At 52.7% G+C, this 23,547-nt stretch overlaps 1 protein-coding gene across 4 annotated transcripts in view; it reads left to right on the top strand.

The window, feature by feature from the left end:
• The window catches only part of adam15 (ADAM metallopeptidase domain 15), a 148,918-nt gene that overhangs the window by 89,569 nt on the left and 35,802 nt on the right, over nt 1-23,547 (top strand). For all 4 annotated transcript variants that reach the window (XM_072490561.1, XM_072490562.1, XM_072490560.1 and 1 more), the window contains exons 15-18: nt 3,692-3,800; nt 12,930-13,125; nt 16,528-16,605; nt 18,306-18,417. In XM_072490561.1, the coding sequence (XP_072346662.1) occupies nt 3,692-3,800; nt 12,930-13,125; nt 16,528-16,605; nt 18,306-18,417 (495 nt within the window). The remainder of the gene's footprint in view (nt 1-3,691; nt 3,801-12,929; nt 13,126-16,527; nt 16,606-18,305; nt 18,418-23,547) is intronic.

The following is a 23,547-nucleotide window of genomic DNA, read 5'->3' as shown; positions in this document are numbered from 1 at the left end:
CCAGTGAGAGAGTGGGTTATATTGCCCAGTGAGGGACTGGGTTATATTGACCAGTGAGGGAGTGGGTTATATTGACCAGTGAGAGAGTGGGTTATATTGACCAGCGAGAGAGTGGGTTATATTGACTAGTGAGGGAGAGGGTTATATTGGGCAGTGAGGGAGTGGGTTATATTGACCAGTGAGAGAGTGGGTTATATTGACCAGTGAGAGAGTGGGTTATATTGCCCAGTGAGGGAGTGGGTTATATTGGACAGTGAGAGAGTGGGTTATATTGCACAGTGAGGGAGTGGGTTATATTGACCAGTGAGAGTGGGTTATATTGACCAGTGAGGGAGTGGGTTATATTGACCGGTGAGAGAGTGGGTTATATTGACCAGTGAGGGAGTGGGTTATATTGACCAGTGAGGGGGTGGGTTATAGTGACCAGTGAGAGAGTGGGTTATATTGACTAGTGAGGGAGTGGGTTATATTGACCAGTGAGGGAGTGGGTTATATTGACCAGTGAGGGAGTGGGATATATTGACCAGTGAGAGAGGGTTATATTGACCAGTGAGGGAGTGGGTTATATTGACCGGTGAGAGAGTGGGTTATATTGACCAGTGAGGGAGTGGGTTATATTGACCAGTGATGGAGTGGGTTATATTGACCAGTGAGGGAGTGGGTTATAGTGACCAGTGAGAGAGTGGGTTATATTGACCAGTGAGGGACTGGGTTATATTGACCAGTGAGAGAGTGGGTTATATTGACCAGTGTGGGAGTGGGTTATAGTGACCAGTGAGAGAGTGGGTTATATTGACCAATGAGGGACTGGGTTATGTTGACCAGTGAGAGTGTGGTTTCTATTGACCAGTGAGAGAGTGGGTTATATTGACCAGTGAGAGAGTGGGTTATATTGACCAGTGAGGGAGTGGGTTATATTGACCAGTGAGGGAGTGGGTTATATTGACCAGTGAGGGAGTGGGTTATATTGCCCAGTGAGGGAGTGGGTTATATTGACCAGTGAGGGAGTGGGTTATATTGACCAGTGAGGGAGTGGGTTATATTGACCAGTGAGGGAGTGGGTTATATTGACCAGTGAGGGAGTGGGTTATATTGACCAGTGAGAGAGTGGGTTATACTGACCAGTGAGGGAGTGGTTTATAGTGACCAGTGAGAGAGTGGTTTATATTGCCCAGTGAGGGAGTGGGTTATATTGCCCAGTGAGAGTGGGTTATATTGCCCAGTGAGAGAGTGGGTTATATTGACCATTGAGAGAGTGGTTTATATTGACCAGTGAGAGAGTGGGTTATATTGCCCAGTGAGGGAGTGGGTTATATTGACCAGTGAGAGAGTGGGTTATATTGACCAGTGAGGGAGTGGGTTATATTGACCAGTGAGTGAGTGGGTTATATTGCCCAGTGAGGGAGTGGGTTATATTGACCAGTGAGGGAGTGGTTTATATTGCCCAGTGAGGGAGTGGGTTATATTGACCAGTGAGAGAGTGGGTTATATTGACCAGTGAGAGAGTGGGTTATATTGACCAATGAGAGAGTGGGTTATATTGACCAGTGAGGGAGTGGGTTACAGTGACCAGTGAGGGAGTGGGTTACATTGACCATTGAGGGAGTGGGTTACATTGACCAGTGAGGGAGTTGGTTATATTGACCAGTGAGGGAGTGGGTTATATTGACCAGTGATGGAGTGGGTTATATTGACCAGTGAGAGAGGGGGTTATACTGACCAGTGAGGGAGTAGGTTATAGTGACCAGTGAGAGAGTGGGTTATATTGCCCAGTGAGGGACTGGGTTATATTGACCAGTGAGGGACTGGGTTATATTGACCAGTGAGAGAGTGGGTTATATTGCCCAGTGAGGGACTGGGTCATATTGACCAGTGGGTGAGTGGGTTATATTGCCCAGTGAGGGAGTGGGTGATATTGACCAGTGAGGGAGTGGTTTATATTGCCCAGTGAGGGAGTGGGTTATGTTGACCAGTGAGAGAGTGGGTTATATTGACCAGTGAGGGTGTGGGTTATAGTGACCAGTGAGAGAGTGGGTTATATTGACCAGTGAGGGAGTGGGTTATATTGACCAGTGATGGAGTGGGTTGTATTGACCAGTGAGGGAGTGGGTTATATTGACCAGTGAGAGAGTGGGTTATATTGCCCAGTGAGGGAGTGGGTTATATTGACCAGTGATGGAGTGGGTTATATTGACCAGTGAGAGAGTGGGTTATATTGACCAGTGAGGGAGTGGGTTATATTGACCAGTGAGGGAGTGGGTTATATTGACCAGTGAGGGAGTGGGTTATATTGACCAGTGAGGGAGTGGGTTATATTGACCAGTGAGGGAGTGGGTTATATTGACCAGTGATGGAGTGGGTTATATTGACCAGTGAGGGAGTGGGTTATATTGACCAGTGAGGGAGTGGGTTATATTGACCAGTGAGGGAGAGGGTTATATTGACCAGTGAGAGAGTGGGTTATATTGACCAGTGAGAGAGTGGGTTATATTGCCCAGTGAGGGAGTGGGTTATATTGACCAGTGAGGGAGTGGGTATATATTGCCCAGTGAGGGAGTGGGTTATATTGACCAGTGAGAGAGTGGGTTATATTGCCCAGTGAGGGAGTGGGTTATATTGTCCAGTGAGGGAGTGGGTTATATTGACCAGTGAGGGAGTGGGTTATATTGACCAGTGAGAGAGTGGGTTATATTGACCAGTGAGGGAGTGGGTTATATTGAGCAGTGAGAGATTGGGTTATATTGACCAGTGAGAGAGTGGGTTATATTGCCCAGTGAGGGAGTGGGTTATATTGACCAGTGAGAGAGTGGGTTATATTGACCAGTGAGAGAGTGGGTTATATTGACCAGTGAGGGAGTGGGTTATATTGACCAGTGAGGGAGTGGGTTATATTGACCTGTGAGAGAGTGGGTTATATTGACCAGTGAGGGAGTGGGTCATATTGACCAGTGAGGGAGTGGGTTATATTGACCAGTGAGGGAGTGGGTTATATTGACCAGTGAGGGAGTGGGTTATATTGACCAGTGAGGGAGTGGGTTATATTGACCAGTGAGGGAGTGGGTTATATTGCCCAGTGAGGGAGTGGGTTATATTGCCCAGTGAGGGAGTGGTTTATATTGCCCAGTGAGGGAGTGGGTTATATTGCCCAGTGAGAGAGTGAGTTCTATTGCCCAGTGAGAGAGTGAGTTCTATTGACCAGTGAGGGAGTGGGTTATATTGCCCAGTGAGGGAGTGGGTTATATTGACCAGTGAGGGAGTGGGTTATATTGCCCAGTGAGGGAGTGGGTTATATTGCCCAGTGAGGGAGTGGGTTATATTGACCAGTGAGAGAGTGGGTTATATTGACCAGTGAGAGAGTGGGTTATATTGACCAGTGAGAGAGTGGGTTATATTGACCAGTGAGAGAGTGGGTTATATTGACCAGTGAGGGAGTGGGTTATATTGACCAGTGAGGGAGTGGGTTATATTGACCAGTGACGAAGTGGGTTATATTGACCAGTGAGAGAGTGGGTTATGTTGACCAGTGAGGGAGTGGGTTATATTGACCAGTGAGGGAGTGGGTTATATTGACCAGTGAGGGAGTGGGTTATATTTACCAGTGAGAGAGTGTGTTATATTGACCAGTGAGGGAGTGGGTTATATTGACCAGTGAGAGAGTGGGCTGTATTCTGACTCCTGTTTTTGTCTGCAGGGTCTGTTCAGGCTCACGATATCTGTTTCAACACCGTCAATAAGAACGGAGATAAATACGGAAACTGCGGACAACGGCCAAACGGGAAGTTCGTGAGTTGTGCCGAGGAGTGAGTGAGATTCCTTTTCCCCCTCACCTCATACCCCTTCAGCCCCATCCACAATCCTCCTGGGATCCGCTCCACTTCAATCTCCTGACAAATAATTCTTAAAACACCATTCTGGGGCTAAGCCTTTAGCCAGCTTGCCCTAATATCACCGTGAGTGGGAATATGCCTCTACACCCTCCCTATCTCTTTAACCTCCTCCAGCCCATACACCCCCTCCCTATCTCTGTAACCTCCTCCAGCCCCGACACCCCCTCCCTATCTCTGTAACCTCCTCCAGCCTCTACACCCTCCCTATCTCTGTAACCTCCTCCAGCCCCTACACCCCCTCCCTATCTCTGTAACCTCCAGCCCCTACACCCCCCTCCCTATCTCTGTAACCTCCTCCAGCCACTACACCCCCTCCCTATCTCTGTAACCTCCTCCAGCTCCAAACCCCCTCCCTATCTCTGTAATCTCCTCCAGCCCCAACAGCCCCTCCCTATCTCTGTAACCTCCTCCAGCCCCGACACCCCCTCCCTATCTCTGTAACCCCCTCCAGCCTCTACACCCCCTCCCTATCTCTGTAACCTCCTCCAGCCCCTACACCACCTCCCTTTCTCTGTAACCTCCTACAGCCCCCTACACCCCCTCCCTATCTCTGTAACCTCCTCCAGCCCCTACACCCCCTCCCTATCTCTGTAACCTCCTCCAGCTCCAAACCCCCTCCCTATCTCTGTAATCTCCTCCAGCCCCTACAGCCCCTCCCTATCTCTGTAACCTCCTCCAGCCCCGACACCCCCTCCCTATCTCTGTAACCCCCTCCAGCCTCTACACCCCCTCCCTATCTCTGTAACCTCCTCCAGCCCCTACACCCCCTCCCTATCTCTGTAACCTCCTCCAGCCCCTACACCATCTCCCTATCTCTGTAACCTCCTCCAGCCCCTACAACCCCCTCCCTATCTCTGTAACCTCCAACAGCCCCTACACCACCTCCCTATCTCTGTAACCTCCTCCAGCCCCTACACCCCCTCCCTATCTCTGTAACCTCCTCTAGCCCCTACACCCCCTCCCTATCTCTGTAACCTCCTCCAGCCCCTACACCCCCTCCCTATCTCTGTAACCTCCTCCAGCCCCTACACCCCCTCCCTATCTCTGTAACCTCCTCCAGCCCCTACACCCCCTCCCTATCTCTGTAACCTCCTCCAGCCCCTACACCCCCTCCCTATCCCTGTAACCACCTCCAGCCCCTACACCCCCTCCCTATCTCTGTAACCTCCTCCAGCCCCTACACCCACTCCCTATCTCTGTAACCTCCTCCAGCCCCTACACCCCCCTCCCTATCTCTGTAACCTCCTCCAGCCCCTACACCCCCTCCCTATCCCTGTAACCTCCTCCAGCCCCTACACCCCCTCCCTATCTCTGTAACCTCCTCCAGCCCCTACACCCACTCCCTATCTCTGTAACCTCCTCCAGCCCCGACACCCCCTCCCTATCTCTGTAACCTCCTCCAGCCCCTACACCCCCTCCCTATCTCTGTAACCTCCTCCAGCCCCGCCACCCCCTCCCTATCTCTGTAACCTCCTCCAGCCCCTACACTCCCTCCCTATCTCTGTAACCTCCTCCTGCCCCTCCACCCCCTCCCTATCTCTGTAACCTCCTCCAGCCCGACACCCCCTCCCTATCCTTGTAACCACCTCCAGCCCCTACACCCTCTCCCTATCTCTGTAACCTCCTCCAGCCCCTACACCCCCTCCCTATCTCTGTAACCTGCTCCAGCCCCTACACCCCCTCCCTATCTCTGTAACCTCCTCCAGCCCCTACACCCCCTCCCTATTTCTGTAACCTCCTCCAGCCCCTACACCCCCCTCCCTATCTCTGTAACCTCCTCCAGCCCCTACACCCCCTCCCTATCTCTGTAACCTCCTCCAGCCCCTACACCCCCTCCCTATCTCTGTAACCTCCTCCAGCCCCTACACCCCCTCCCTATCACTGTAACCTCCTCCAGCCCCTACACCCCCTCCCTATCTCTGTAACCTCCTCCAGCCCCTACACCCCCCTCCCTATCTCTGTAACCTCCTCCAGCCCCTACACCCCCTCCCTATCTCTGTAACCTCCTCCAGCCTCTACGCCCCCTCCCTATCTCTGTAACCTCCTCCAGCCCCTACACCCCCTCCCTATCTCTGTAACCTCCTCCAGCCCCTACAACCCTCCGGGATCTCTGCTCCTCCAATTCCGGCCTCTTGACCATCCCCCCCATTCCCATCGCTCCACCATTGGCGGCCGTGCCTTCGGCTGCCTGGGGGGGGGGGGGGGGGGCGAGCTCTGGAATTCCCTCCCTAAACCCCTCCCCCTCACCCCCTCCCCCTCCCTCTCCCTCTGTGTGTCTCTCTCTCTCTCTGTCTGTCTCTCTGTGTCTCTCTCTTTCTCTCCTCTCTCCCTGTCTCTGTCTCTCTTTCTCTCTGCCTCTCTCTATCTCTCTGTCATTCTGTCTCTCTCTCTGTCATTCTGTCTCTCTCTCTCTTTCTGTCTCTCTCTCTCTTTTTCTCTCTCTCTCTCTCGGTCGCTCTCTTTCTCTGTCTCTCTCTCTCTCTCTCTCTCTCTTTCTCTCGTTGTCTCTGTCTCTGTCTCTCTCTCTCTCTCTGTCTCTCTTTCTCCCTGTCTCTGTCTCTCTCCCTTTCTCTGTCTCTCTCTCTCCCTTTCTCTGTCTCTCTCTCTCTCTCTCTCTGTCTCTCTCTCTCTCTCTGTCTCTCTTTCTCCCTGTCTCTGTCTCTCTCTCTGTCTCTGTCTCTCTCTCTCTGTCTCTCTCTCTGTCTTTCTCTCTGTCTCTGTCTCTCTCTCTCTCTCTCTCTCTCTCTGTCTCTGTGTCTCTCTCTCTCTCTCTCTGTCTCTCTCTCTCTCTCTGTCTCTCTTTCTCCCTGTCTCTGTCTTTCTCTCTGTCTCTGTCTCTCTCTCTCTCTCTCTCTCTCTGTCTCTGTGTCTCTCTCTCTCTCTCTGTCTGTCTCTGTGTCTCTCTCTGTCTCTCTCTCTCTCTCTCTCTCTCTCTGTCTCTGTGTCTCTCTCTGTCTCTCTCTCTCTCTCTCTCTTTCTCTCGTTGTCTCTGTCTCTGTCTCTCTCTCTCTCTCTGTCTCTCTTTCTCCCTGTCTCTGTCTCTCTCCCTTTCTCTGTCTCTCTCTCTCCCTTTCTCTGTCTCTCTCTCTCTCTCTCTGTCTCTGTCTCTCTCTCTCTCTGTCTCTCTCTCTCTGTCTCTGTCTCTGTTTCTGTCTCTCTCTCTCTCTCTTGTTGTGTTGGGTGCTCTGGATCCATGGAACACATTCAAGCCACCCTTAAAATAGTGCAACACTATTTTATTCAGTTAGAAACTGTTGAACATACTTTCACTGTGGGTTAACACGATGTTAGATTAAACTAAAGACCTATGCCTGTCCGAACCAGTCTATGCGCTCAGCACATGGTGAGGATCTGTGCTGTAAGCTGTAAGCTCTGTCCTTCTGAGAGGCTGCATCCCGAATGAGCGGGAAAACTGATGCCCTCTGTCTTTATAGTGAGTGTGCTCTAACTGGTGATTGGCTGCGGTGTTGTGTGTGTTGATTGGTCTTGCTGTGTGTCCATCTGTGTGTGTGTCTGCACCATGATATACTGGGGTATATTATGACAGTTCTCCCAGTGAGACAGAGAAGACAGCCAGAGTGAGACAGCAAAGAGTGAGTTTGGGAATTTGAATCGAGGTGGGAATTCAAAGCTGGGTGGGGAGGAAGTGCTTTTTGTGACTGGTAAGTAGTGTTTCTGTTTTTCTGTTTCTTTTCATTGGTGTATATATATATATATATTATTTTTTTCTTCATTGTTTATTTATTTAGTTAAATTTTTGGGGGGGAAATTGAAGTTGTTCAAGTTAACCGAAGGTTTAAGACATGGCAGGAGATCTCAGACCCGTGTCATGCTCCTCGTGTGCGATGTGGGAGCTCAGGGGCACGTCCACTGTCCCTGGCTCCTTCACGTGCAAGAAGTGTGTCCAGTTGCAGCTCCTGTTAGACCGCTTGACGGCTCTGGAGCTGCGGATGGACTCAGTTTGGAGCGTCCGCGATGCTGAGGACGTCGTGGATAGCACGTTTAGCGAGTTGGTCACACCGCAGGTGAAAGGTACCGAGGGAGATAGTAAATGGGTGACCAAAAGACAGAGCAAGAGTAGGAAGGCAATGCAGGTGTCCTCTGCGGTCATCTCCCTGCAAAACAGATATACCGCTTTGGATACTGTTGAGGGAGATGACTCACCAGGGGAAGGCAGCAGCAGCCAGGTTCATGGCACTGTGGCTGGCTCTGCTGCACAGCTGGGCAGGAAGAAGAATGGCAGGGCTATAGTGATAGGGGACTCAATTGTAAGGGGAATAGACAGGCGGTTCTGCAGACGAAATCGAGACTCCAGGATGGTATGTTGCCTCCTTGGTGCAAGGGTCAAGGATGTCTCGGAGCGGCTGCAGGACATTCTGGGGGGGGGGGGGGGGAGGGTGAACAGCCAGCTGTTGTGGTGCACGTAGGCACCAACGATATAGGTAAAAAACGGGACAAGGTCCTACAAGCTGAATTTAGGGAGCTAGGAGTTAAACTAAAATGTAGGACCTCAAAGGTAGTAATCTCAGGATTGCTACCAGTGCCACGAGCTAGTCAGAGTAGGAATGTCAGGATAGAGAGGATGAATACGTGGCTCGAGAGATGGTGCAAGCGGGAGGGATTCAAATTCCTGGGACATTGGAACCGGTTCTGGGGGAGGTGGGACCAGTACAAACCGGACAGTCTGCACCTGGGCAGGACTGGAACCAATGTCCTAGGGGGGGTGTTTGCTAGAGCTGTTGGGGAGAGTTTAAACTAATGTGGCAGGGGGATGGGAACCGATGCAGGAAGTTGGAAGGTAGTAAAACAGGGACAGAAACAAAAGGCAGTAAGGGGGAAAGTGTAAGGCAGAGAAGCCATAGTCAAAAATCAAAAAGGGCGACAGTACAAGGTACAGTGACTGAGGAGAGCTCAGTGAATAGGACCAGGAATACTAAAAGAAATAAAACGGGAAGTGAAAACATTAATGGTAAGCGACGCGGCAGGTTGTTACAGGAAGATATGGGTTCGACGACAAGGAAAATTAGGAGAAAGGTTAAGAGGAAATATAACTTATTTCCGGTTACTGATCGAGGTGTTAAGATTCAGAACAGAGGTAAAAAAGCCAACATAAGTGTACTTTACCTGAATGCTCGTAGTATTCGGAATAAGGTAAATGAGTTGATGGCGCAAATCATCGTGAATGACTATGATTTAGTGGCCATTACTGAAACATGGTTGAAGGATGGTCACGACTGGGAGTTAAATATCCGAGGGTATCAAACTTTTCGGAAGGACAGAGTGGATGGTAAGGGAGGTGGTGTAGCTCTGTTATTTAAGAATGACATCCGGGCAACAGTAAGGGATGACATCGGTGCTATGGAGGATAAGGTTGAATCTATTTGGGTGGAAATCAGGAATAGTAAGGCGAAAAAGTCACTGATAGGAGTAATCTATAGGCCACCAAATAGTAACATAATGGTGGGGCAGGCAATAAACAAAGAAATAACAGATGCATGTAGAAATGGTACAGCAGTTATCATGGGGGATTTTAATCTACATGTTGATTGGTTTAACCAGGTCGGTCAAGGCAGCCTTGAGGAGGAGTTTATAGAATGTATCCGCGATAGTTTCCTCGAACAGTATGTAATGGAACCTACGAGGGAACAAGCGGTCCTAGATCTGGTCCTGTGTAATGAGACAGGATTGATTCAGGATCTCATAGTTAGGGATCCTCTCGGAAGGAGCGATCACAATATGGTGGAATTTAAAATACAGATGGAGGGTGAGAAGGTAAAATCAAGCACGAGTGTTTTGTGCTTAAACAAAGGAGATTACAATGGGATGAGAGAAGAACTAGCTAAGGTAGACTGGGAGCAAAGACTTTATGGTGAAACAGTTGAGGAACAGTGGAGAACCTTCCAAGTGATTTTTCACAGTGCTCAGCAAAGGTTTATACCAACAAAAAGGAAGGGCGGTAAAAAGAGGGAAAATCGACCGTGGATATCTAAGGAAATAAGGGAGAGTATCAAATTGAAGGAAAAATCATACAAAGTAGCAAAGATCAGTGGGAGACTAGAGGACTGGGAAATCTTTAGGGGGCAACAGAAAGCTAATAAAAAAGCTATAAAGAAGAGTAAGATAGATTATGAGAGTAAACTTGCTCAGAATATAAAAACAGATAGTAAAAGTTTCTACAAATACATAAAACAAAAAAGAGTGGTTAAGGAAAATATTGGTCCTTTAGAGGATGAGAAGGGAGATTTAATAATGGGAGATGAGGAAATGGCTGAGGAACTGAACAGGTTTTTTGGGTCGGTCTTCACAGTGGAAGACACAAATAACATGCCAGTGACTGATGGAAATGAGGCTATGACAGGTGAGGACCTTGAGAGGATTGATATCACCAAGGAGGTAGTGATGGGCAAGCTCATGGGGCTAAAGGTAGACAAGTCTCCTGGCCCTGATGGAATGCATCCCAGAGTGCTAAAAGAGATGGCTAGGGAAATTGCAAATGCACTAGTGATAATTTACCAAAATTCACTAGACTCTGGGGTGGTCCCGGCGGATTGGAAATTAGCAAACGTGACACCACTGTTTAAAAAAGGAGGTAGGCAGAAAGTGGGTAATTATAGGCCAGTGAGCTTAACTTCGGTAGTAGGGAAGATGCTGGAATCTATCATCAAGGAAGAAATAGCGAGGCATCTGGATGGAAATTGTCCCATTGGGCAGACACAGCATGGGTTCATAAAGGGCAGGTCGTGCCTAACTAATTTAGTGGAATTTTTTGAGGACATTAACAGTGCGGTAGATAATGGGGAGCCAATGGATGTGGTATATCTGGATTTCCAGAAAGCCTTTGACAAGGTGCCACACAAAAGGTTGTTGCATAAGATAAAGATGCATGGTATTAAGGGGAAAGTAGGAGCATGGACAGAGGATTGGTTAATTAATAGAAAGCAAAGAGTGGGGATTAATGGGTGTTTCTCTGGTTGGCAATCAGTAGCTAGTGGTGTCCCTCAGGGATCAGTGTTGGGCCCACAACTGTTCACAATTTACATAGATGATTTGGAGTTGGGGACCAAGGGCAATGTGTCCAAGTTTGCAGACGACACTAAGATAAGTGGTAAAGCAAAAAGTGCTGAGGATACTGGAAGTCTGCAGAGGGATTTGGATAGGCTAAGTGAATGGGCTAGGGTCTGGCAGATGGAATACAATGTTGACAAATGCGAGGTTATCCATTTTGGTAGGAATAACAGCAAAAGGGATTATTATTTAAATGATAAAATATTAAAACATGCTGCTGTGCAGAGAGACCTGGGTGTGCTAGTGCATGAGTCGCAAAAAGTTGGTTTTCAGGTGCAACAGGTGATTAAGAAGGCAAATGGAATTTTGTCCTTCATTGCTAGAGGGATGGAGTTTAAGACTAGGGAGGTTATGCTGCAATTGTATAAGGTGTTAGTGAGGCCACACCTGGAGTATTGTGTTCAGTTTTGGTCTCCTTACTTGAGAAAGGACGTACTGGCGCTGGAGGGTGTGCAGAGGAGATTCACTAGGTTAATCCCAGAGCTGAAGGGGTTGGATTATGAGGCGAGGTTGAGTAGACTGGGACTGTACTCGTTGGAATTTAGAAGGATGAGGGGGGATCTTATAGAAACATATAAGATTATGAAGGGTATAGATAGGATAGATGCAGGCAGGTTGTTTCCACTGGCGGGTGAAAGCAGAACTAGGGGGGGCATAGCCTCAAAATAAGGGGAAGTAGATTTAGGACTGAGTTTAGGAGGAACTTCTTCACCCAAAGGGTTGTGAATCTATGGAATTCCTTGCCCAGTGACGCAGTAGAGGCTCCTTCATTAAATGTTTTTAAGATAAAGATAGTTTTTTGAAGAATAAAGGGATTAAGGGTTATGGTTTTCGGGCCGGAAAGTGGAGCTGAGTCCACAAAAGATCAGCTATGATCTCATTGAATGGTGGAGCAGGCTCGAGGGGGCCAGGTGGCCGACTCCTGCTCCTCGTTCTTGCGTTCTTATGTTCTTATGACATCTCTCTCTCTCTGTCTGTCTCTGTCTCTCCCTGTCTCTCTCTCTCTGTCTGTCTCTCTCTCTCTCTGTCTCTCTCTGTCTCTCTCTCTCTGTCTGTCTGTCTGTCTCTCTCTCTCTGTCTCTCTCTCTCTCTGTCTGTCTCTCTCTGTCTCTCTCTCTCTCTCTCTCTCTGTCTGTCTCTCTCTCTGTCTCTCTCTCTGTCTCTCTCTCTCTGTCTCTCTCTCTCTCTCTCTCTCTCTGTCTCTCTCTGTCTCTCTGTGTCTCTCTCTGTGTCTCTCTCTCTGTGTCTCTCTCTCTGTGTCTCTCTCTGTGTCTCTCTCTCTGTGTCTCTCTCTGTCTGACTGTCTCTGTCTGACTCTCTCTGTCTGACTCTCTCTGTCTGTCCCTCTCTGTCTCTTTCTCTGTCTCTCTCTCTTTTTCTCACTCTGTCTCTCTCTCTTTTTCTCGCTCTGTCTCTCTCTCTGTCTCTCTCTGTGTCTCTCTCTGTGTCTCTCTCTGTCTGACTCTCTCTGTCTGACTCTCTCTGTCTGACTCTTTCTCTGTCTCTTTCTCTGTCTCTCTCTCTTTTTTCTCGCTCTGTCTCTCTCTCTGTTTCTCGCTCTGTCTCTCTATTTGTCTCTCTCTCTGTCTCTCTCTCTGTGTCTCTCTCTGTGTCTCTCTCTGTCTGACTCTCTCTGTCTGACTCTCTGTCTCTCTCTCTGTCTCTCTTTCTCTCTCTCTCTCTCTCTGTCTGTCTCTCTCTGTCTGTCTGTCTCTCTCGGTCTGTTTCTCTCTCTGTCTGTTTCTCTCTCTGTCTGTCTCTCTCTCTCTTTCTCTCTCTCTCTGTCTCTCTCCCTCCGAGCAGTTGATCCCCGGATTTGAAAACCCCCGATTACCGTCGGGGACAAATCTGTCTTGACACCGCTCCAGCGAAGCATTTTGGGGGGGGGGGATGTCATTCTATTTAAGGTGCTGTCAAAATGCAAGTTGTTGTTGTATTGAATGGAAAGGCCTGAGTGTTGTCCCCTGTGGTTCACAGAGATGCCAAGTGCGGCAAGATCCAGTGCCAGGGGGGCAACGACCGACCCGTCCTGGGTTCCAACGCTGAAATTCTGGTGACCAACATCAAGGTCGGCAGAGAGGAGTACAGCTGTCGAGGAACTTTCTTTAACTTTGGCGATGACATTGCTGACCCAGCGATGGTTATGCCAGGCACCGTGTGTGGCGACAATAAGGTACGGAAGCCCGGAGGGTCCGATGGGCTAAAGTGTCACTTGTCTATTCAACGTATCAGAGACGAGGTCCATGGGTTCGAGCAGCCACACCAGAGACTGGAGTCCCACCATCCAGGCTGGCACTCGCACAGCCAGGACCGAGGGTGGGTCCTTCCTGAGGGAGCGCCGCACTGTGGGAGGGTCAGTACTGAGGGAGTGCCGCACTGTGGGAGGGTCAGTACTGAGGGAGTGCCGCACTGTCGGAGGGTCAGTACTGAGGGAGTGCCGCAATGTGGGAGGGTCAGTACTGAGGGAGCGCCGCACTGTGGGAGGGTCAGTACTGAGGGAGCTCCGCACTGTCGGAGGGTCAGTACTGAGGGAGCGCCGCACTGTCGGAGGGTCAGTACTGAGGGAGCGCCGCTCTGTGGGAGGGTGAGTGCTGAGGGAGGGCCGCACTGTAGGAGGGTCAGTACTGAGGGAGCACCACACTGTCAGAGGGTCAGTACTGAGGGAGTGCCGCACTGTGGGTGGGTCAGAACTGAGGGAGTGCCGCACTGTGGGAGGTTCAGTACTGAGGGAGCGCCGCACTGTGGAAGGGTCAGTACTGAGGGAGTGCCGCAATGTCGGAGGGTCAGTACTGAGGGAGCGCCGCACTGTCGGAGGGTCAATACTGAAGGAGCGCCGCACAGTCGGACGGTCAGTACTGAGCGAGTGCCGCACTGTCGGTGGGTCAGTACTGAGGGGGCGCAGCACTGTGGGAGGGTCAGTACTGAGGGAGCGCCGCACTGTGGGAGGGTCAGTGCTGAGGGAGCGCCGCACTGTGGGAGGGTCAGTACTGAGGGAGTGCTGCACTGTCGGAGGGTCAGTGCTGAAGGAGCGCCGCACAGTCGGAGGGTCAGTACTGAAGGAGCGCGGCACAGTCGGAGGGTCAGTACTGAGGGAGCGCCGCACTGTCGAAGGGTCAGTACTGAGGGAGTGCTGCACTGTGGGAGGGTCAGTACTGAGGGAGTGCCGCACTGTCGGAGGGTCAGTGCTGAGGGAGCACCGCACTGTCGGAGGGTCAGAACTGAGTGAGAGCCGCACTGTGGGAGGGTCAGTACTGAGGAAGCGCCGCACTGTCGGAGGGTCAGTACTGAGGGAGAGCCGCACTGTGGGAGGGTCAGTACTGAGGGAGAGCCGCACTGTCGGAGGGTCAGTACTGAGGGAGCGCCGCACTGTCGGTGCGTCAGTACTGAGGGTGTGCCGCACTTTCAGAGGGTCAGTACTGAGGGAGTGCCACACTGTGGGAGGGTCAGTCCTGAGGGAGCGCCGCACTGTCGGAGGGTCAGTACTGAGAGAGTGCCACACTGTGGGAGGGTCAGTACTGAGGGAGCGCCGCACTGTCGGAGGGTCAGTACTGAGAGAGTGCCGCACTGTGGGAGGGTCAGTACTGAGTGAGCGCCGCACTGTCGGAGGGTCAGTACTGAGGGAGCGCCGCACTGTCGGAGGGTCAGTACTGAGGGAGCGCCGCACTGTCGGAGGGTCAGTACTGAGGGAGCGCTGCACTGTGGTAGGGTCAGTACTGAGGGAGTGCCGTACTGTGGGAGGGTCAGTAATGAGGGAGTGCCGCACTGTGGGAGGGTCAGTGCTGAAGGAACGCCGCACTGTCAGAGGGTCAGTACTGAGGGAGTGCTGAAGGAACGCCGCACTGTCAGAGGGTCAGTACTGAGGGAGCGCCGCACTGTGGGAGGGTCAGTACTGAGGGAGCGCCGCACTGTCGGAGGGTCAGTACTGAGGGAGCGCCGCACTGTGGGAGGGTCAGTACTGAGGGAGTGCCGCACTGTCGGAGGGTCAGTACTGAGGGAGCGCCGCACTGTGGGAGGGTCAGTACTGAGGGAGCGCCGCACTGTCGGAGGGTCAGTACTGAGGGGGCGCCGCACTGTGGGAGGGTCAGTACTGAGGGAGCACCGCACTGTCGGAGGGTCAGTACTGAGGGAGTGCCGCACTGTCGGAGGGTCAGTACTGAGGGAGCACCGCACTGTGGGAGGGTCAGTACTGAGGGAGCGCCGCACTGTGGGAGGGTCAGTACTGAGGGAGCGCCGCACTGTGGGGGGGGGTCAGTACTGAGGGAGCGCCGCACTGTGGGAGGGTCAGTACTGAGGGAGCGCCGCACTGTGGGAGGGTCAGTACTGAGGGAGCGCCGCACTGTCAGAGGTCCCATCTTTCAGGCTGGGATATGAAACCGAGGTCACCGTCTGCCCTCTCTGGTTAATGTCAACGATCCCATGGTCGCTATTGGAAGAGGGGATGCGCGGAGCCTTGAGGAAGTTCTCCCCATCGGTCTGTGTGAAATTGATCCATCACCGAACATGACAGACTATTTGGGTCCTTTTCGCAATGCGGCCTACGGGATCTTGCTCTGCACCTGGTGGTTACCATGTCTGCTACATGCCAATAGTGAGCACATTTCGAACAAAACATTATACACCACCTGCGAAGAGGTGGTGTGAGACATCCGAATCTGCGGATAGGAAGAAGAGAAATGCATTTCCGTCACTCTCATTGGGGGCGATCGACGCCCAAAAGGCGCAGACTTGAAGCTTGAGAGGTATTTGATGCATCTTTAACAGAGACCCTCGATCAGGCTGCCAGGGTCTCTGGGTACCGGAAACTTTGGACCGGTGGGAAATTAATATGTATGGGGATTGTACCGTCATACGTGGCCCCTGAGATTCCCCTGCATATATCCACATTGGCAAGAACATTGGCCCATCTATCGCACATCATTTGAGGTCTGGGTTTGTAGGTAAGCTGTTACCTTCCTTACCCGTGCCCAGGGGGCAACTCCTCAGATGTCAAGTCTGGATAGCGAGCTTCGGACGGCTGTTTGACTAAGAGGCAGCGCCACGGTCCCCAACACATCGGGGGCTTGTGCGCGGACTAGTTCCCTGGCGGGGTTATCGGGGAGGTTCACAGGAGACTGACGGGGAGCCTACACACCTGGTTCTTTCTGCCCCAAGACCGAAGTTGTGCCAGAACCTCCTTCCCGATCCCTGCCCTCCAACCCCCACCCCGCTCACCGTCCCGACCGGTACTGCGACGCGCCGGGAACGATTGGGGTGCTGAGAGGGCCGGCTTCAGGGCCTCCAAAGGTTCATCTCGGGATGCGGCTCGAGCTGCCCTGGTTGGGACCTCTGACTCAACGATTGGGTGGGATCACACTGTGCGCGTCCAGAGACAATTCGCTACCCCAGAGCGCTGTGGAGCTCCGTAGCTGAATATATTCACGGCAGAGTTCCGTAGATTAGTGGGAATGAAGGGAGAGGGTGGGAAAGTGGAGGTGAGGGAGATAATGTGACGTCAGCCGTTATTTTATTGAGCAGTGGGCTAGGTTTGAGAGGCTGAATTGCTCCTATATTTAAGCCCCCATTCTCTTTCCCTCAGGCCTGTATCAACAGGACATGCCAGGATATCTCAACATTCGGAGTACAGGAATGCCTCCAGAAGTGTCACAGCCACGGGGTAAGATTAATCCTTCCGAAAGCAGATGCTTTGCTTTAATGGAAGCCAGGGAATCCAACTGGGATTCCGGGCTGCAATTCCCCCTTTTCAAACCCATGTTTGCAATGGATCCAAACCCCTTCCCATTCACTCCCATTGTACACAATCCCAATGGATCAAACCCCTTCCCGTTCACTCCCATTGTACACAATCCCAATGGACCCAAACTTCTTCCCATTCACTCCCATTGTACACAATCCCAATGGATCAAACCCCTTCCCATTCACTCCCATTGTACACAATCCCAATGGACCCAAACCCCTTCCCGTTCACTCCCATTGTACACAATCCCAATGGACCCAAACCCCTTCCCGTTCACTCCCATTGTACACAATCCCAATGGATCAAACCCCTTCCCGTTCACTCCCATTGTACACAATCCCAATGGATCAAGCCCCTTCCCGTTCACTCCCATTGTACACAATCCCAATGGATCAAACCCCTTCCCGTTCACTCCCATTGTACACATTCCCAATGGATCAAACCCCTTCCCATTCACTCCCATTGTACACAATCCCAATGGACCCAAACCCCTTCCCGTTCACTCCCATTGTACACAATCCCAATGGACCCAAACCCCTTCCCGTTCACTCCCATTGTACACAATCCCAATGGACCCAAACCCCTTCCCGTTCACTCCCATTGTACACAATCCCAATGGATCAAACCCCTTCCAGTTCACTCCCATTGTACACAATCCCAATGGATCAAACCCCTTCCCGTTCATTCCCATTGTACACAATCCCAATGGATCAAACCCCTTCCTGTTCACTCCCATTGTACACAATCCCAATGGACCCAAACCCCTTCCCATTCACTCCCATTGTACACAATCCCAATGGATCAAACCTCTTCCAATTCACTCCCATTGTACACAATCCCAATGGATCAAACCCCTTCCCATTCACTCCCATTGTTCACAATCCCAATGGATCAAACCCCTTCCCGTTCACTCCCATTGTACACTATCCCAATGGATCAAACCCCTTCCCGTTCATTCCCATTGTACACAATCCCAATGGATCAAACCCCTTCCCATTCACTCCCATTGTACCCAATCCCAATGGATCAACCCCCTTCCCATTCACTCCCATTGTACACAATCCCAATGGATCAAACCCCTTCCCATTCACTCCCATTGTACACAGTCCCAATGGATCAAACCCCTTCCCATTCACTCCCATTGTACACAATCCCAATGGATCAAACCCCTTCCCATTCACTCCCATTGTCCACAATCCCAATGGATCAAACCCCTTCCCGTTCACTCCATTTTACACAATCCCAATGGATCAAACCCCTTCCCATTCACTCCCAGTGTACACAATCCGAATGGACCCAAACCCCTTCCCGTTCACTCCCATTGTACACAATCCCAATGGACCCAAACCCCTTCCCGTTCACTCCATTTTACACAATCCCAATGGATCAAACCCCTTCCCATTCACTCCCATTGTACACAATCCCAATGGATCAAACCCCTTCCCGTTCACTCCCATTGTACACATTCCCAATGGATCAAACCCCTTCCCGTTCACTCCCATTGTACACAATCCCAAATGTAATTGCCGCAGTTCTGCTGGTGCACCGTGCTGTGTGATTTGTAATGGTGTTGGTGTGCCCCAAACCCCTGACATTTCCTCTCTCCGTCCCTCCTGTAGATCTGTAACAGTAACGAGAATTGTCACTGTGACCCAGGTTGGGCTCCTCCTTTCTGTCAGAGCTCCGGTTACGGAGGGAGTGTGGACAGTGGTCCAGTCCAGGAGCCACAAGGTACGTTAGCGTCTGCGAGGCCACACTAATGACCTTCAACCCCAAACCAATGTGGTTCGATCGTGGATTTGCTGGAGTTATTTATACTGGGGACGATGTACGTTGTTCAACCACATTGCAGCACAGTGGCACGGTGGATAGCACAGTTGCTTCACAGCGCCAGGGTCCCAGGTTCGATTCCCGGCTGGGTCACTGTCTGTGCGGAGTCTGCACGTCCTCCCCGTGTCTGCGTGGGTTTCCTCCGGGTGCTCCGGTTTCCTCCCACAAGTCCAAAGATGTGCAGGTTAGGTGGATTGGCCGTGCTAAATTGTCCCTTAGTGTCCAAAATTGCCCTTAGTGTTGGGTGGGGTTACTGGGTTGTGGGGATAGGGTGGAGGTTGACCTTGGGTAGGGTGCTCTTTCCAAGAGCCGGTGCACACTCGATGGGCCGAATGGCCTCCTTCTGCACCGTAAATTCTATGAAAGTTACATTCTGTGCCTTGCTCTCCTCTCGCTGCTCTCTCTCCCCCTCTCGCTCTCACAGTCTTCTCTTCTTGCTCCTCTCTTCCCCACCTCTCTCACGTCTTGCTCACTCCCTTCCTCTCTCTCTTCCTTTCCCTCTCATTCACTTCTCTCTCTCTCTCTCTGCTCCTCACTCTTTTTCTCTTTTACCTCACTCTCTCACTCACCCCCTCTTGCCCTCCCCTCTCTTTCTCGTCTCTCTCACCCCTTCCTCTCCCTCTCCCTTCTGGTCTCTCACTCACTTCCCCTCTCTCTCTCTCTCTCTCTCTCTCGCACTCCTTTCTCTCCCTCTCTCCCTCTTGCTCTCTCTCTCATTTCTCCTCTCTCTCTCTCTCTCTCTCTCTCTCACTCCTTTCTCTCCCTCTCTCCCTCTTGCTCTCTCTCTCATTTCTCCTCTCTCTCTCTCTCTCTCTCTCTCACACTCCTTTCTCTCCTCTCTCTCTCACTCCTTTCTCTCCTCTCTCTCTCACTCCTTTCTCTCCTCTCTCCCTCTTGCTCTCTCTCTCACTTCTCCTCTCTCTCTCTCTCGCTCCTTTCTCTCCTCTCTCCCTCTTGCTCTCTCTCTCATTTCTCCTCTCTCTCTCTCTCTCTCACTCCTTTCTCTCCTCTCTCTCTCTCTCGCACTCCTCTCTCTCTCTCTCTCTCTCGCACTCCTTTCTCTCCTCTCTCTCTCGCTCCTTTCTCTCCTCTCTCCCTCTTGCTCTCTCTCTCTCACTTCTCCTCTCTCTCTCTCTCTCTCGCTCCTTTCTCTCCTCTCTCCCTCTTGCTCTCTCTCTCACTTCTCCTCTCTCTCTCTCTCTCTCGCACTCCTTTCTCTCCTCTCTCTCTCACTCCTTTCTCTCCCTCTCTCACTTCTCCTCTCTCTCTCTCTCTCTCGCACTCCTTTCTCTCCTCTCTCTCTCACTCCTTTCTCTCCTCTCTCTCTCACTCCTTTCTCTCCTCTCTCCCTCTTGCTCTCTCTCTCTCACTTCTCCTCTCTCTCTCTCTCTCTCACTCCTTTCTCTCCCTCTCTCCCTCTTGCTCTCTCTCTCACTTCTCCTCTCTCTCTCTCTCTCTCGCACTCCTTTCTCTCTCTCTCTCTCTCACTCCTTTCTCTCCTCTCTCCCTCTTGCTCTCTCTCTCACTTCTCCTCTCTCTCTCTCTCTCTCTCGCACTCCTTTCTCTCTCTCTCTCTCTCACTCCTTTCTCTCCTCTCTCTCTCACTCCTTTCTCTCCTCTCTCCCTCTTGCTCTCTCTCTCTCACTTCTCCTCTCTCTCTCTCTCTCACTCCTTTCTCTCCCTCTCTCCCTCTTGCTCTCTCTCTCACTTCTCCTCTCTCTCTCTCTCTCTCTCGCACTCCTTTCTCTCTCTCTCTCTCGCACTCCTCTCTCTCTCTCTCTCTCTCTCACTCCTTTCTCTCCTCTCTCTCGCACTCCTTTCTCTCCTCTCTCCCTCTTGCTCTCTCTCTCTCACTTCTCCTCTCTCTCTCTCTCTCACTCCTTTCTCTCCCTCTCTCCCTCTTGCTCTCTCTCTCACTTCTCCTCTCTCTCTCTCTCTCTCTCGCACTCCTTTCTCTCTCTCTCTCTCGCACTCCTTTCTCTCCCTCTCTCCCTCTTGCGCTCTCTCTCACTTCTCCTCTCTCTCTCTCTCTCTCTCGCTCCTTTCTCTCCTCTCTCCCTCTTGCTCTCTCTCTCACTTCTCCTCTCTCTCTCTCTCTCACTCCTTTCTCTCCCTCTCTCCCTCTTGCGCTCTCTCTCACTTCTCCTTTCTCTCTCTCTCTCTCGCACTCCTTTCTCTCCTCTCTCTCTCTCTCGCTCCTTTCTCTCCTCTCTCCCTCTTGCTCTCTCTCTCTCACTTCTCCTCTCTCTCTCTCTCTCTCGCTCCTTTCTCTCCCTCTCTCCCTCTTGCTCTCTCTCTCTCACTTCTCCTCTCTCTCCCTCTCTCTCACTCCTTTCTCTCCCTCTCTCCCTCTTGCTCTCTCTCTCTCACTTCTCCTCTCTCTCCCTCTCTCTCACTCCTTTCTCTCCCTCTCTCCCTCTTGCTCTCTCTCTCACTTCTCCTCTCTCTTCCTCCTTCACCTCCCAACTCTCTCCTTGGGCGGGGTTCTCTGATCATGGGGCTATGTCCGGGGGGGGGGGGGGGGGGGGGGGGTGGGGGGGTATCAGGGCCCTGGAGTGCATCTCGCAACTCCTGCTGCCGATATGGGGCCCTGCACATCCGGCTGGGGATCCACGCAGGCACGCGGCGGGCCGCCTGTAGCAGTGGCCCCGCGCAACACGGAGGACCCACACCGCGGTCCGGCCCCGACAATATAGGCCCCCCCCCCCCCCAAATCCCGCGCGCCCGCCGATCGATGGCACTCAATCGCAGGCCTGGCCATCCTGGAGGCCCCCCCCCCCCCCCCGGTGACGGATCCCCCCCCCTCCCCCCCCCACCAGGGCGGCCGCGTCAACTGCGTCGGACCCGATCGCTGGTCTGACGCCCATTCTTCGCCCCCGCGCCGAGCGTGACTGCAATGTGGAGAATCCCGGCCTTTGGCCCCCTCTCCCTCTTCCCCCTTCCTCTCCGTATCTCTCTCACTCTCTTCCCAGCTTCCTATCTCTGTCACTGTCCCTCTCTGTCTCACCCCTCTTTCTGTCTCTCTTTCCCCTCCCTCTCCCTCTGCCCCTCTCCCTCACTCTCGCCTTCCCTCGCTGTCATCTCCCCTCCTCCTCTCCCTCTCTCTTTCGCTCTTCGCCCCCTTTCCCTCCCTCGCTCCTGCCTTCCTCTCCCTGACCCGCTCTCTCTCCCCACCTCTTTGAAGCAGCCAATATCCCCACATCCTCCCGTCAACCAGCAAGGGGAGGCTAGCGGAGCCCTCGAGCATTCCCGCCGACTCTTCCCTTTCCCGAGGCTGTGGGAAAGCACCCATCCCGACCCCACCCTTTTCCCCCTCCCCTGCACCAGGCTCCAGGACATGGCCATTTCCTGGCAGGATATCCTCCTCTGCTGCAGGCTCGCAAACGTTCAGCCCTCGAACTAGGCCCGAGCGACGTCAGTCCAGCAGTGAACTATCTGGAACCTGTGGGCTGAATTAACCGAGACCCCATTTTGGAAATCTCCGCGGACACTTCATCGGTTTTTGGGCCCAAACTCAATTAGGGCGGCTGCAATGGCTTCTGGGTGAAGGCCCAACATGGCCCCCCCCCCGCTCTTGCTGATCCCTGGCCTTTTGGGATACGGCTACACCCTTTCTCGTCAATCAGAGGCTTATGTTGTTGTGGAATTCTGTGCGTTGTGAAATTTATACGGACAATGTTTGTTCAGTGAGCATTCTTGTCAGAGAAGGTGGGGAGGATGTCGAAGAATTTGTGGAATGTGCAGCAGCAGGGTTGGCCCTGGTATACGGGACTGCCTCTGAACTTCTCCAGCCTGGGAAACAACATACCCACCCCAGCTCTAACCTCCTGCAGGCTCCAAATCCCAGACATACAGCCCTTCCGACATTGCAAAGCTCCCTCAGTACTGACCATCCGACAGTGCGGCACTCCCTCAGTACTGACCCTCCGACAGTGCGGCACTCCCTCAGTACTGACCCTCTGACAGTGCGGCGCTCCCTCAGTACTGACCCTCCGACAGTGCGGTGCTCCCTCAGTACTGACCCTCTGACAGTGCGGCGCTCCCTCAGTACTGACCCTCCGACAGTGCGGCTCTCCCTCAGTACTGACCCTCCGACAGTGCGGCGCTCCCTCAGTACTGACCCTCTGACAGTGCGGCGCTCCCTCAGTACTGACCCTCCCACAGTGCGGCGCTCCCTCAGTACTGACCCTCCGACAGTGCGGTGCTCCCTCAGTACTGACCCTCTGACAGTGCGGCGCTCCCTCAGTACTGACCCTCCGACAGTGCGGAGCTCCCTCAGTACTGACCCTCTGACAGTGCGGCGCTCCCTCAGTACTGACCCTCCGACAGTGCGGCGCTCCCTCAGTACTGACCCTCTCACAGTGCGGCGCTCTCTCAGTACTGACCCTCCGACAGTGCGGCGCTCCCTCAGTACTGACCCTCTGACAGTGCGGCGCTCCCCCAGTCCAGACGCTCCCACAGTGCGGCGCTCCCTCAGTACTGACCCTCCCACAGTGCGGCACTCCCCCAGTCCAGACGCTCCCACAGTGAGGCGCTCCCTCAGTACTGACCCTCCCACAGTGGGGCGCTCTCTCAGTACTGACCCTCCGACAGTGCGGCGCTCCCTCTGTACTGACCCTCCGACAGTGCGGCGCTCCCTCAGTACTGACCCTCCGACAGTGCGGCGCTCCCTCGGTACTGAGCCTCCGATAGTGCGGCACTCCCTCAGTACTGACCCTCCGTCAGTGCGGCGCTCCCTCGGTACTGACCCTCCGATAGTGCAGCGCTCCCTCGGTGCTGACCCTCCCACAGTGCGGCGCTCCCTCGGTACTGACCCTCCGATAGTGCAGCGCTCCCTCAGAACTGACCCTCCGACAGTGCGGCGCTCCCTCAGAACTGACCCTCCGACAGTGCGGCGCTCCCTCAGAACTGACCCTCCGATAGTGCAGCGCTCCCTCGGTGCTGACCCTCCCATAATGCGGTGCTCCCTCAGTACAGACCCTCTGACAGTGCGGCGCTCCCTCAGTACTGACCCTCCGACAGTGCGGCTCT

This window comes from Scyliorhinus torazame, chromosome 26 (genome assembly GCF_047496885.1).
Source record: "Scyliorhinus torazame isolate Kashiwa2021f chromosome 26, sScyTor2.1, whole genome shotgun sequence".
NCBI lineage: Eukaryota > Metazoa > Chordata > Chondrichthyes > Carcharhiniformes > Scyliorhinidae > Scyliorhinus > Scyliorhinus torazame.
Note: the sequence above shows the minus strand (reverse complement) of the source record. Positions and strands in the feature narration are given on the sequence as shown.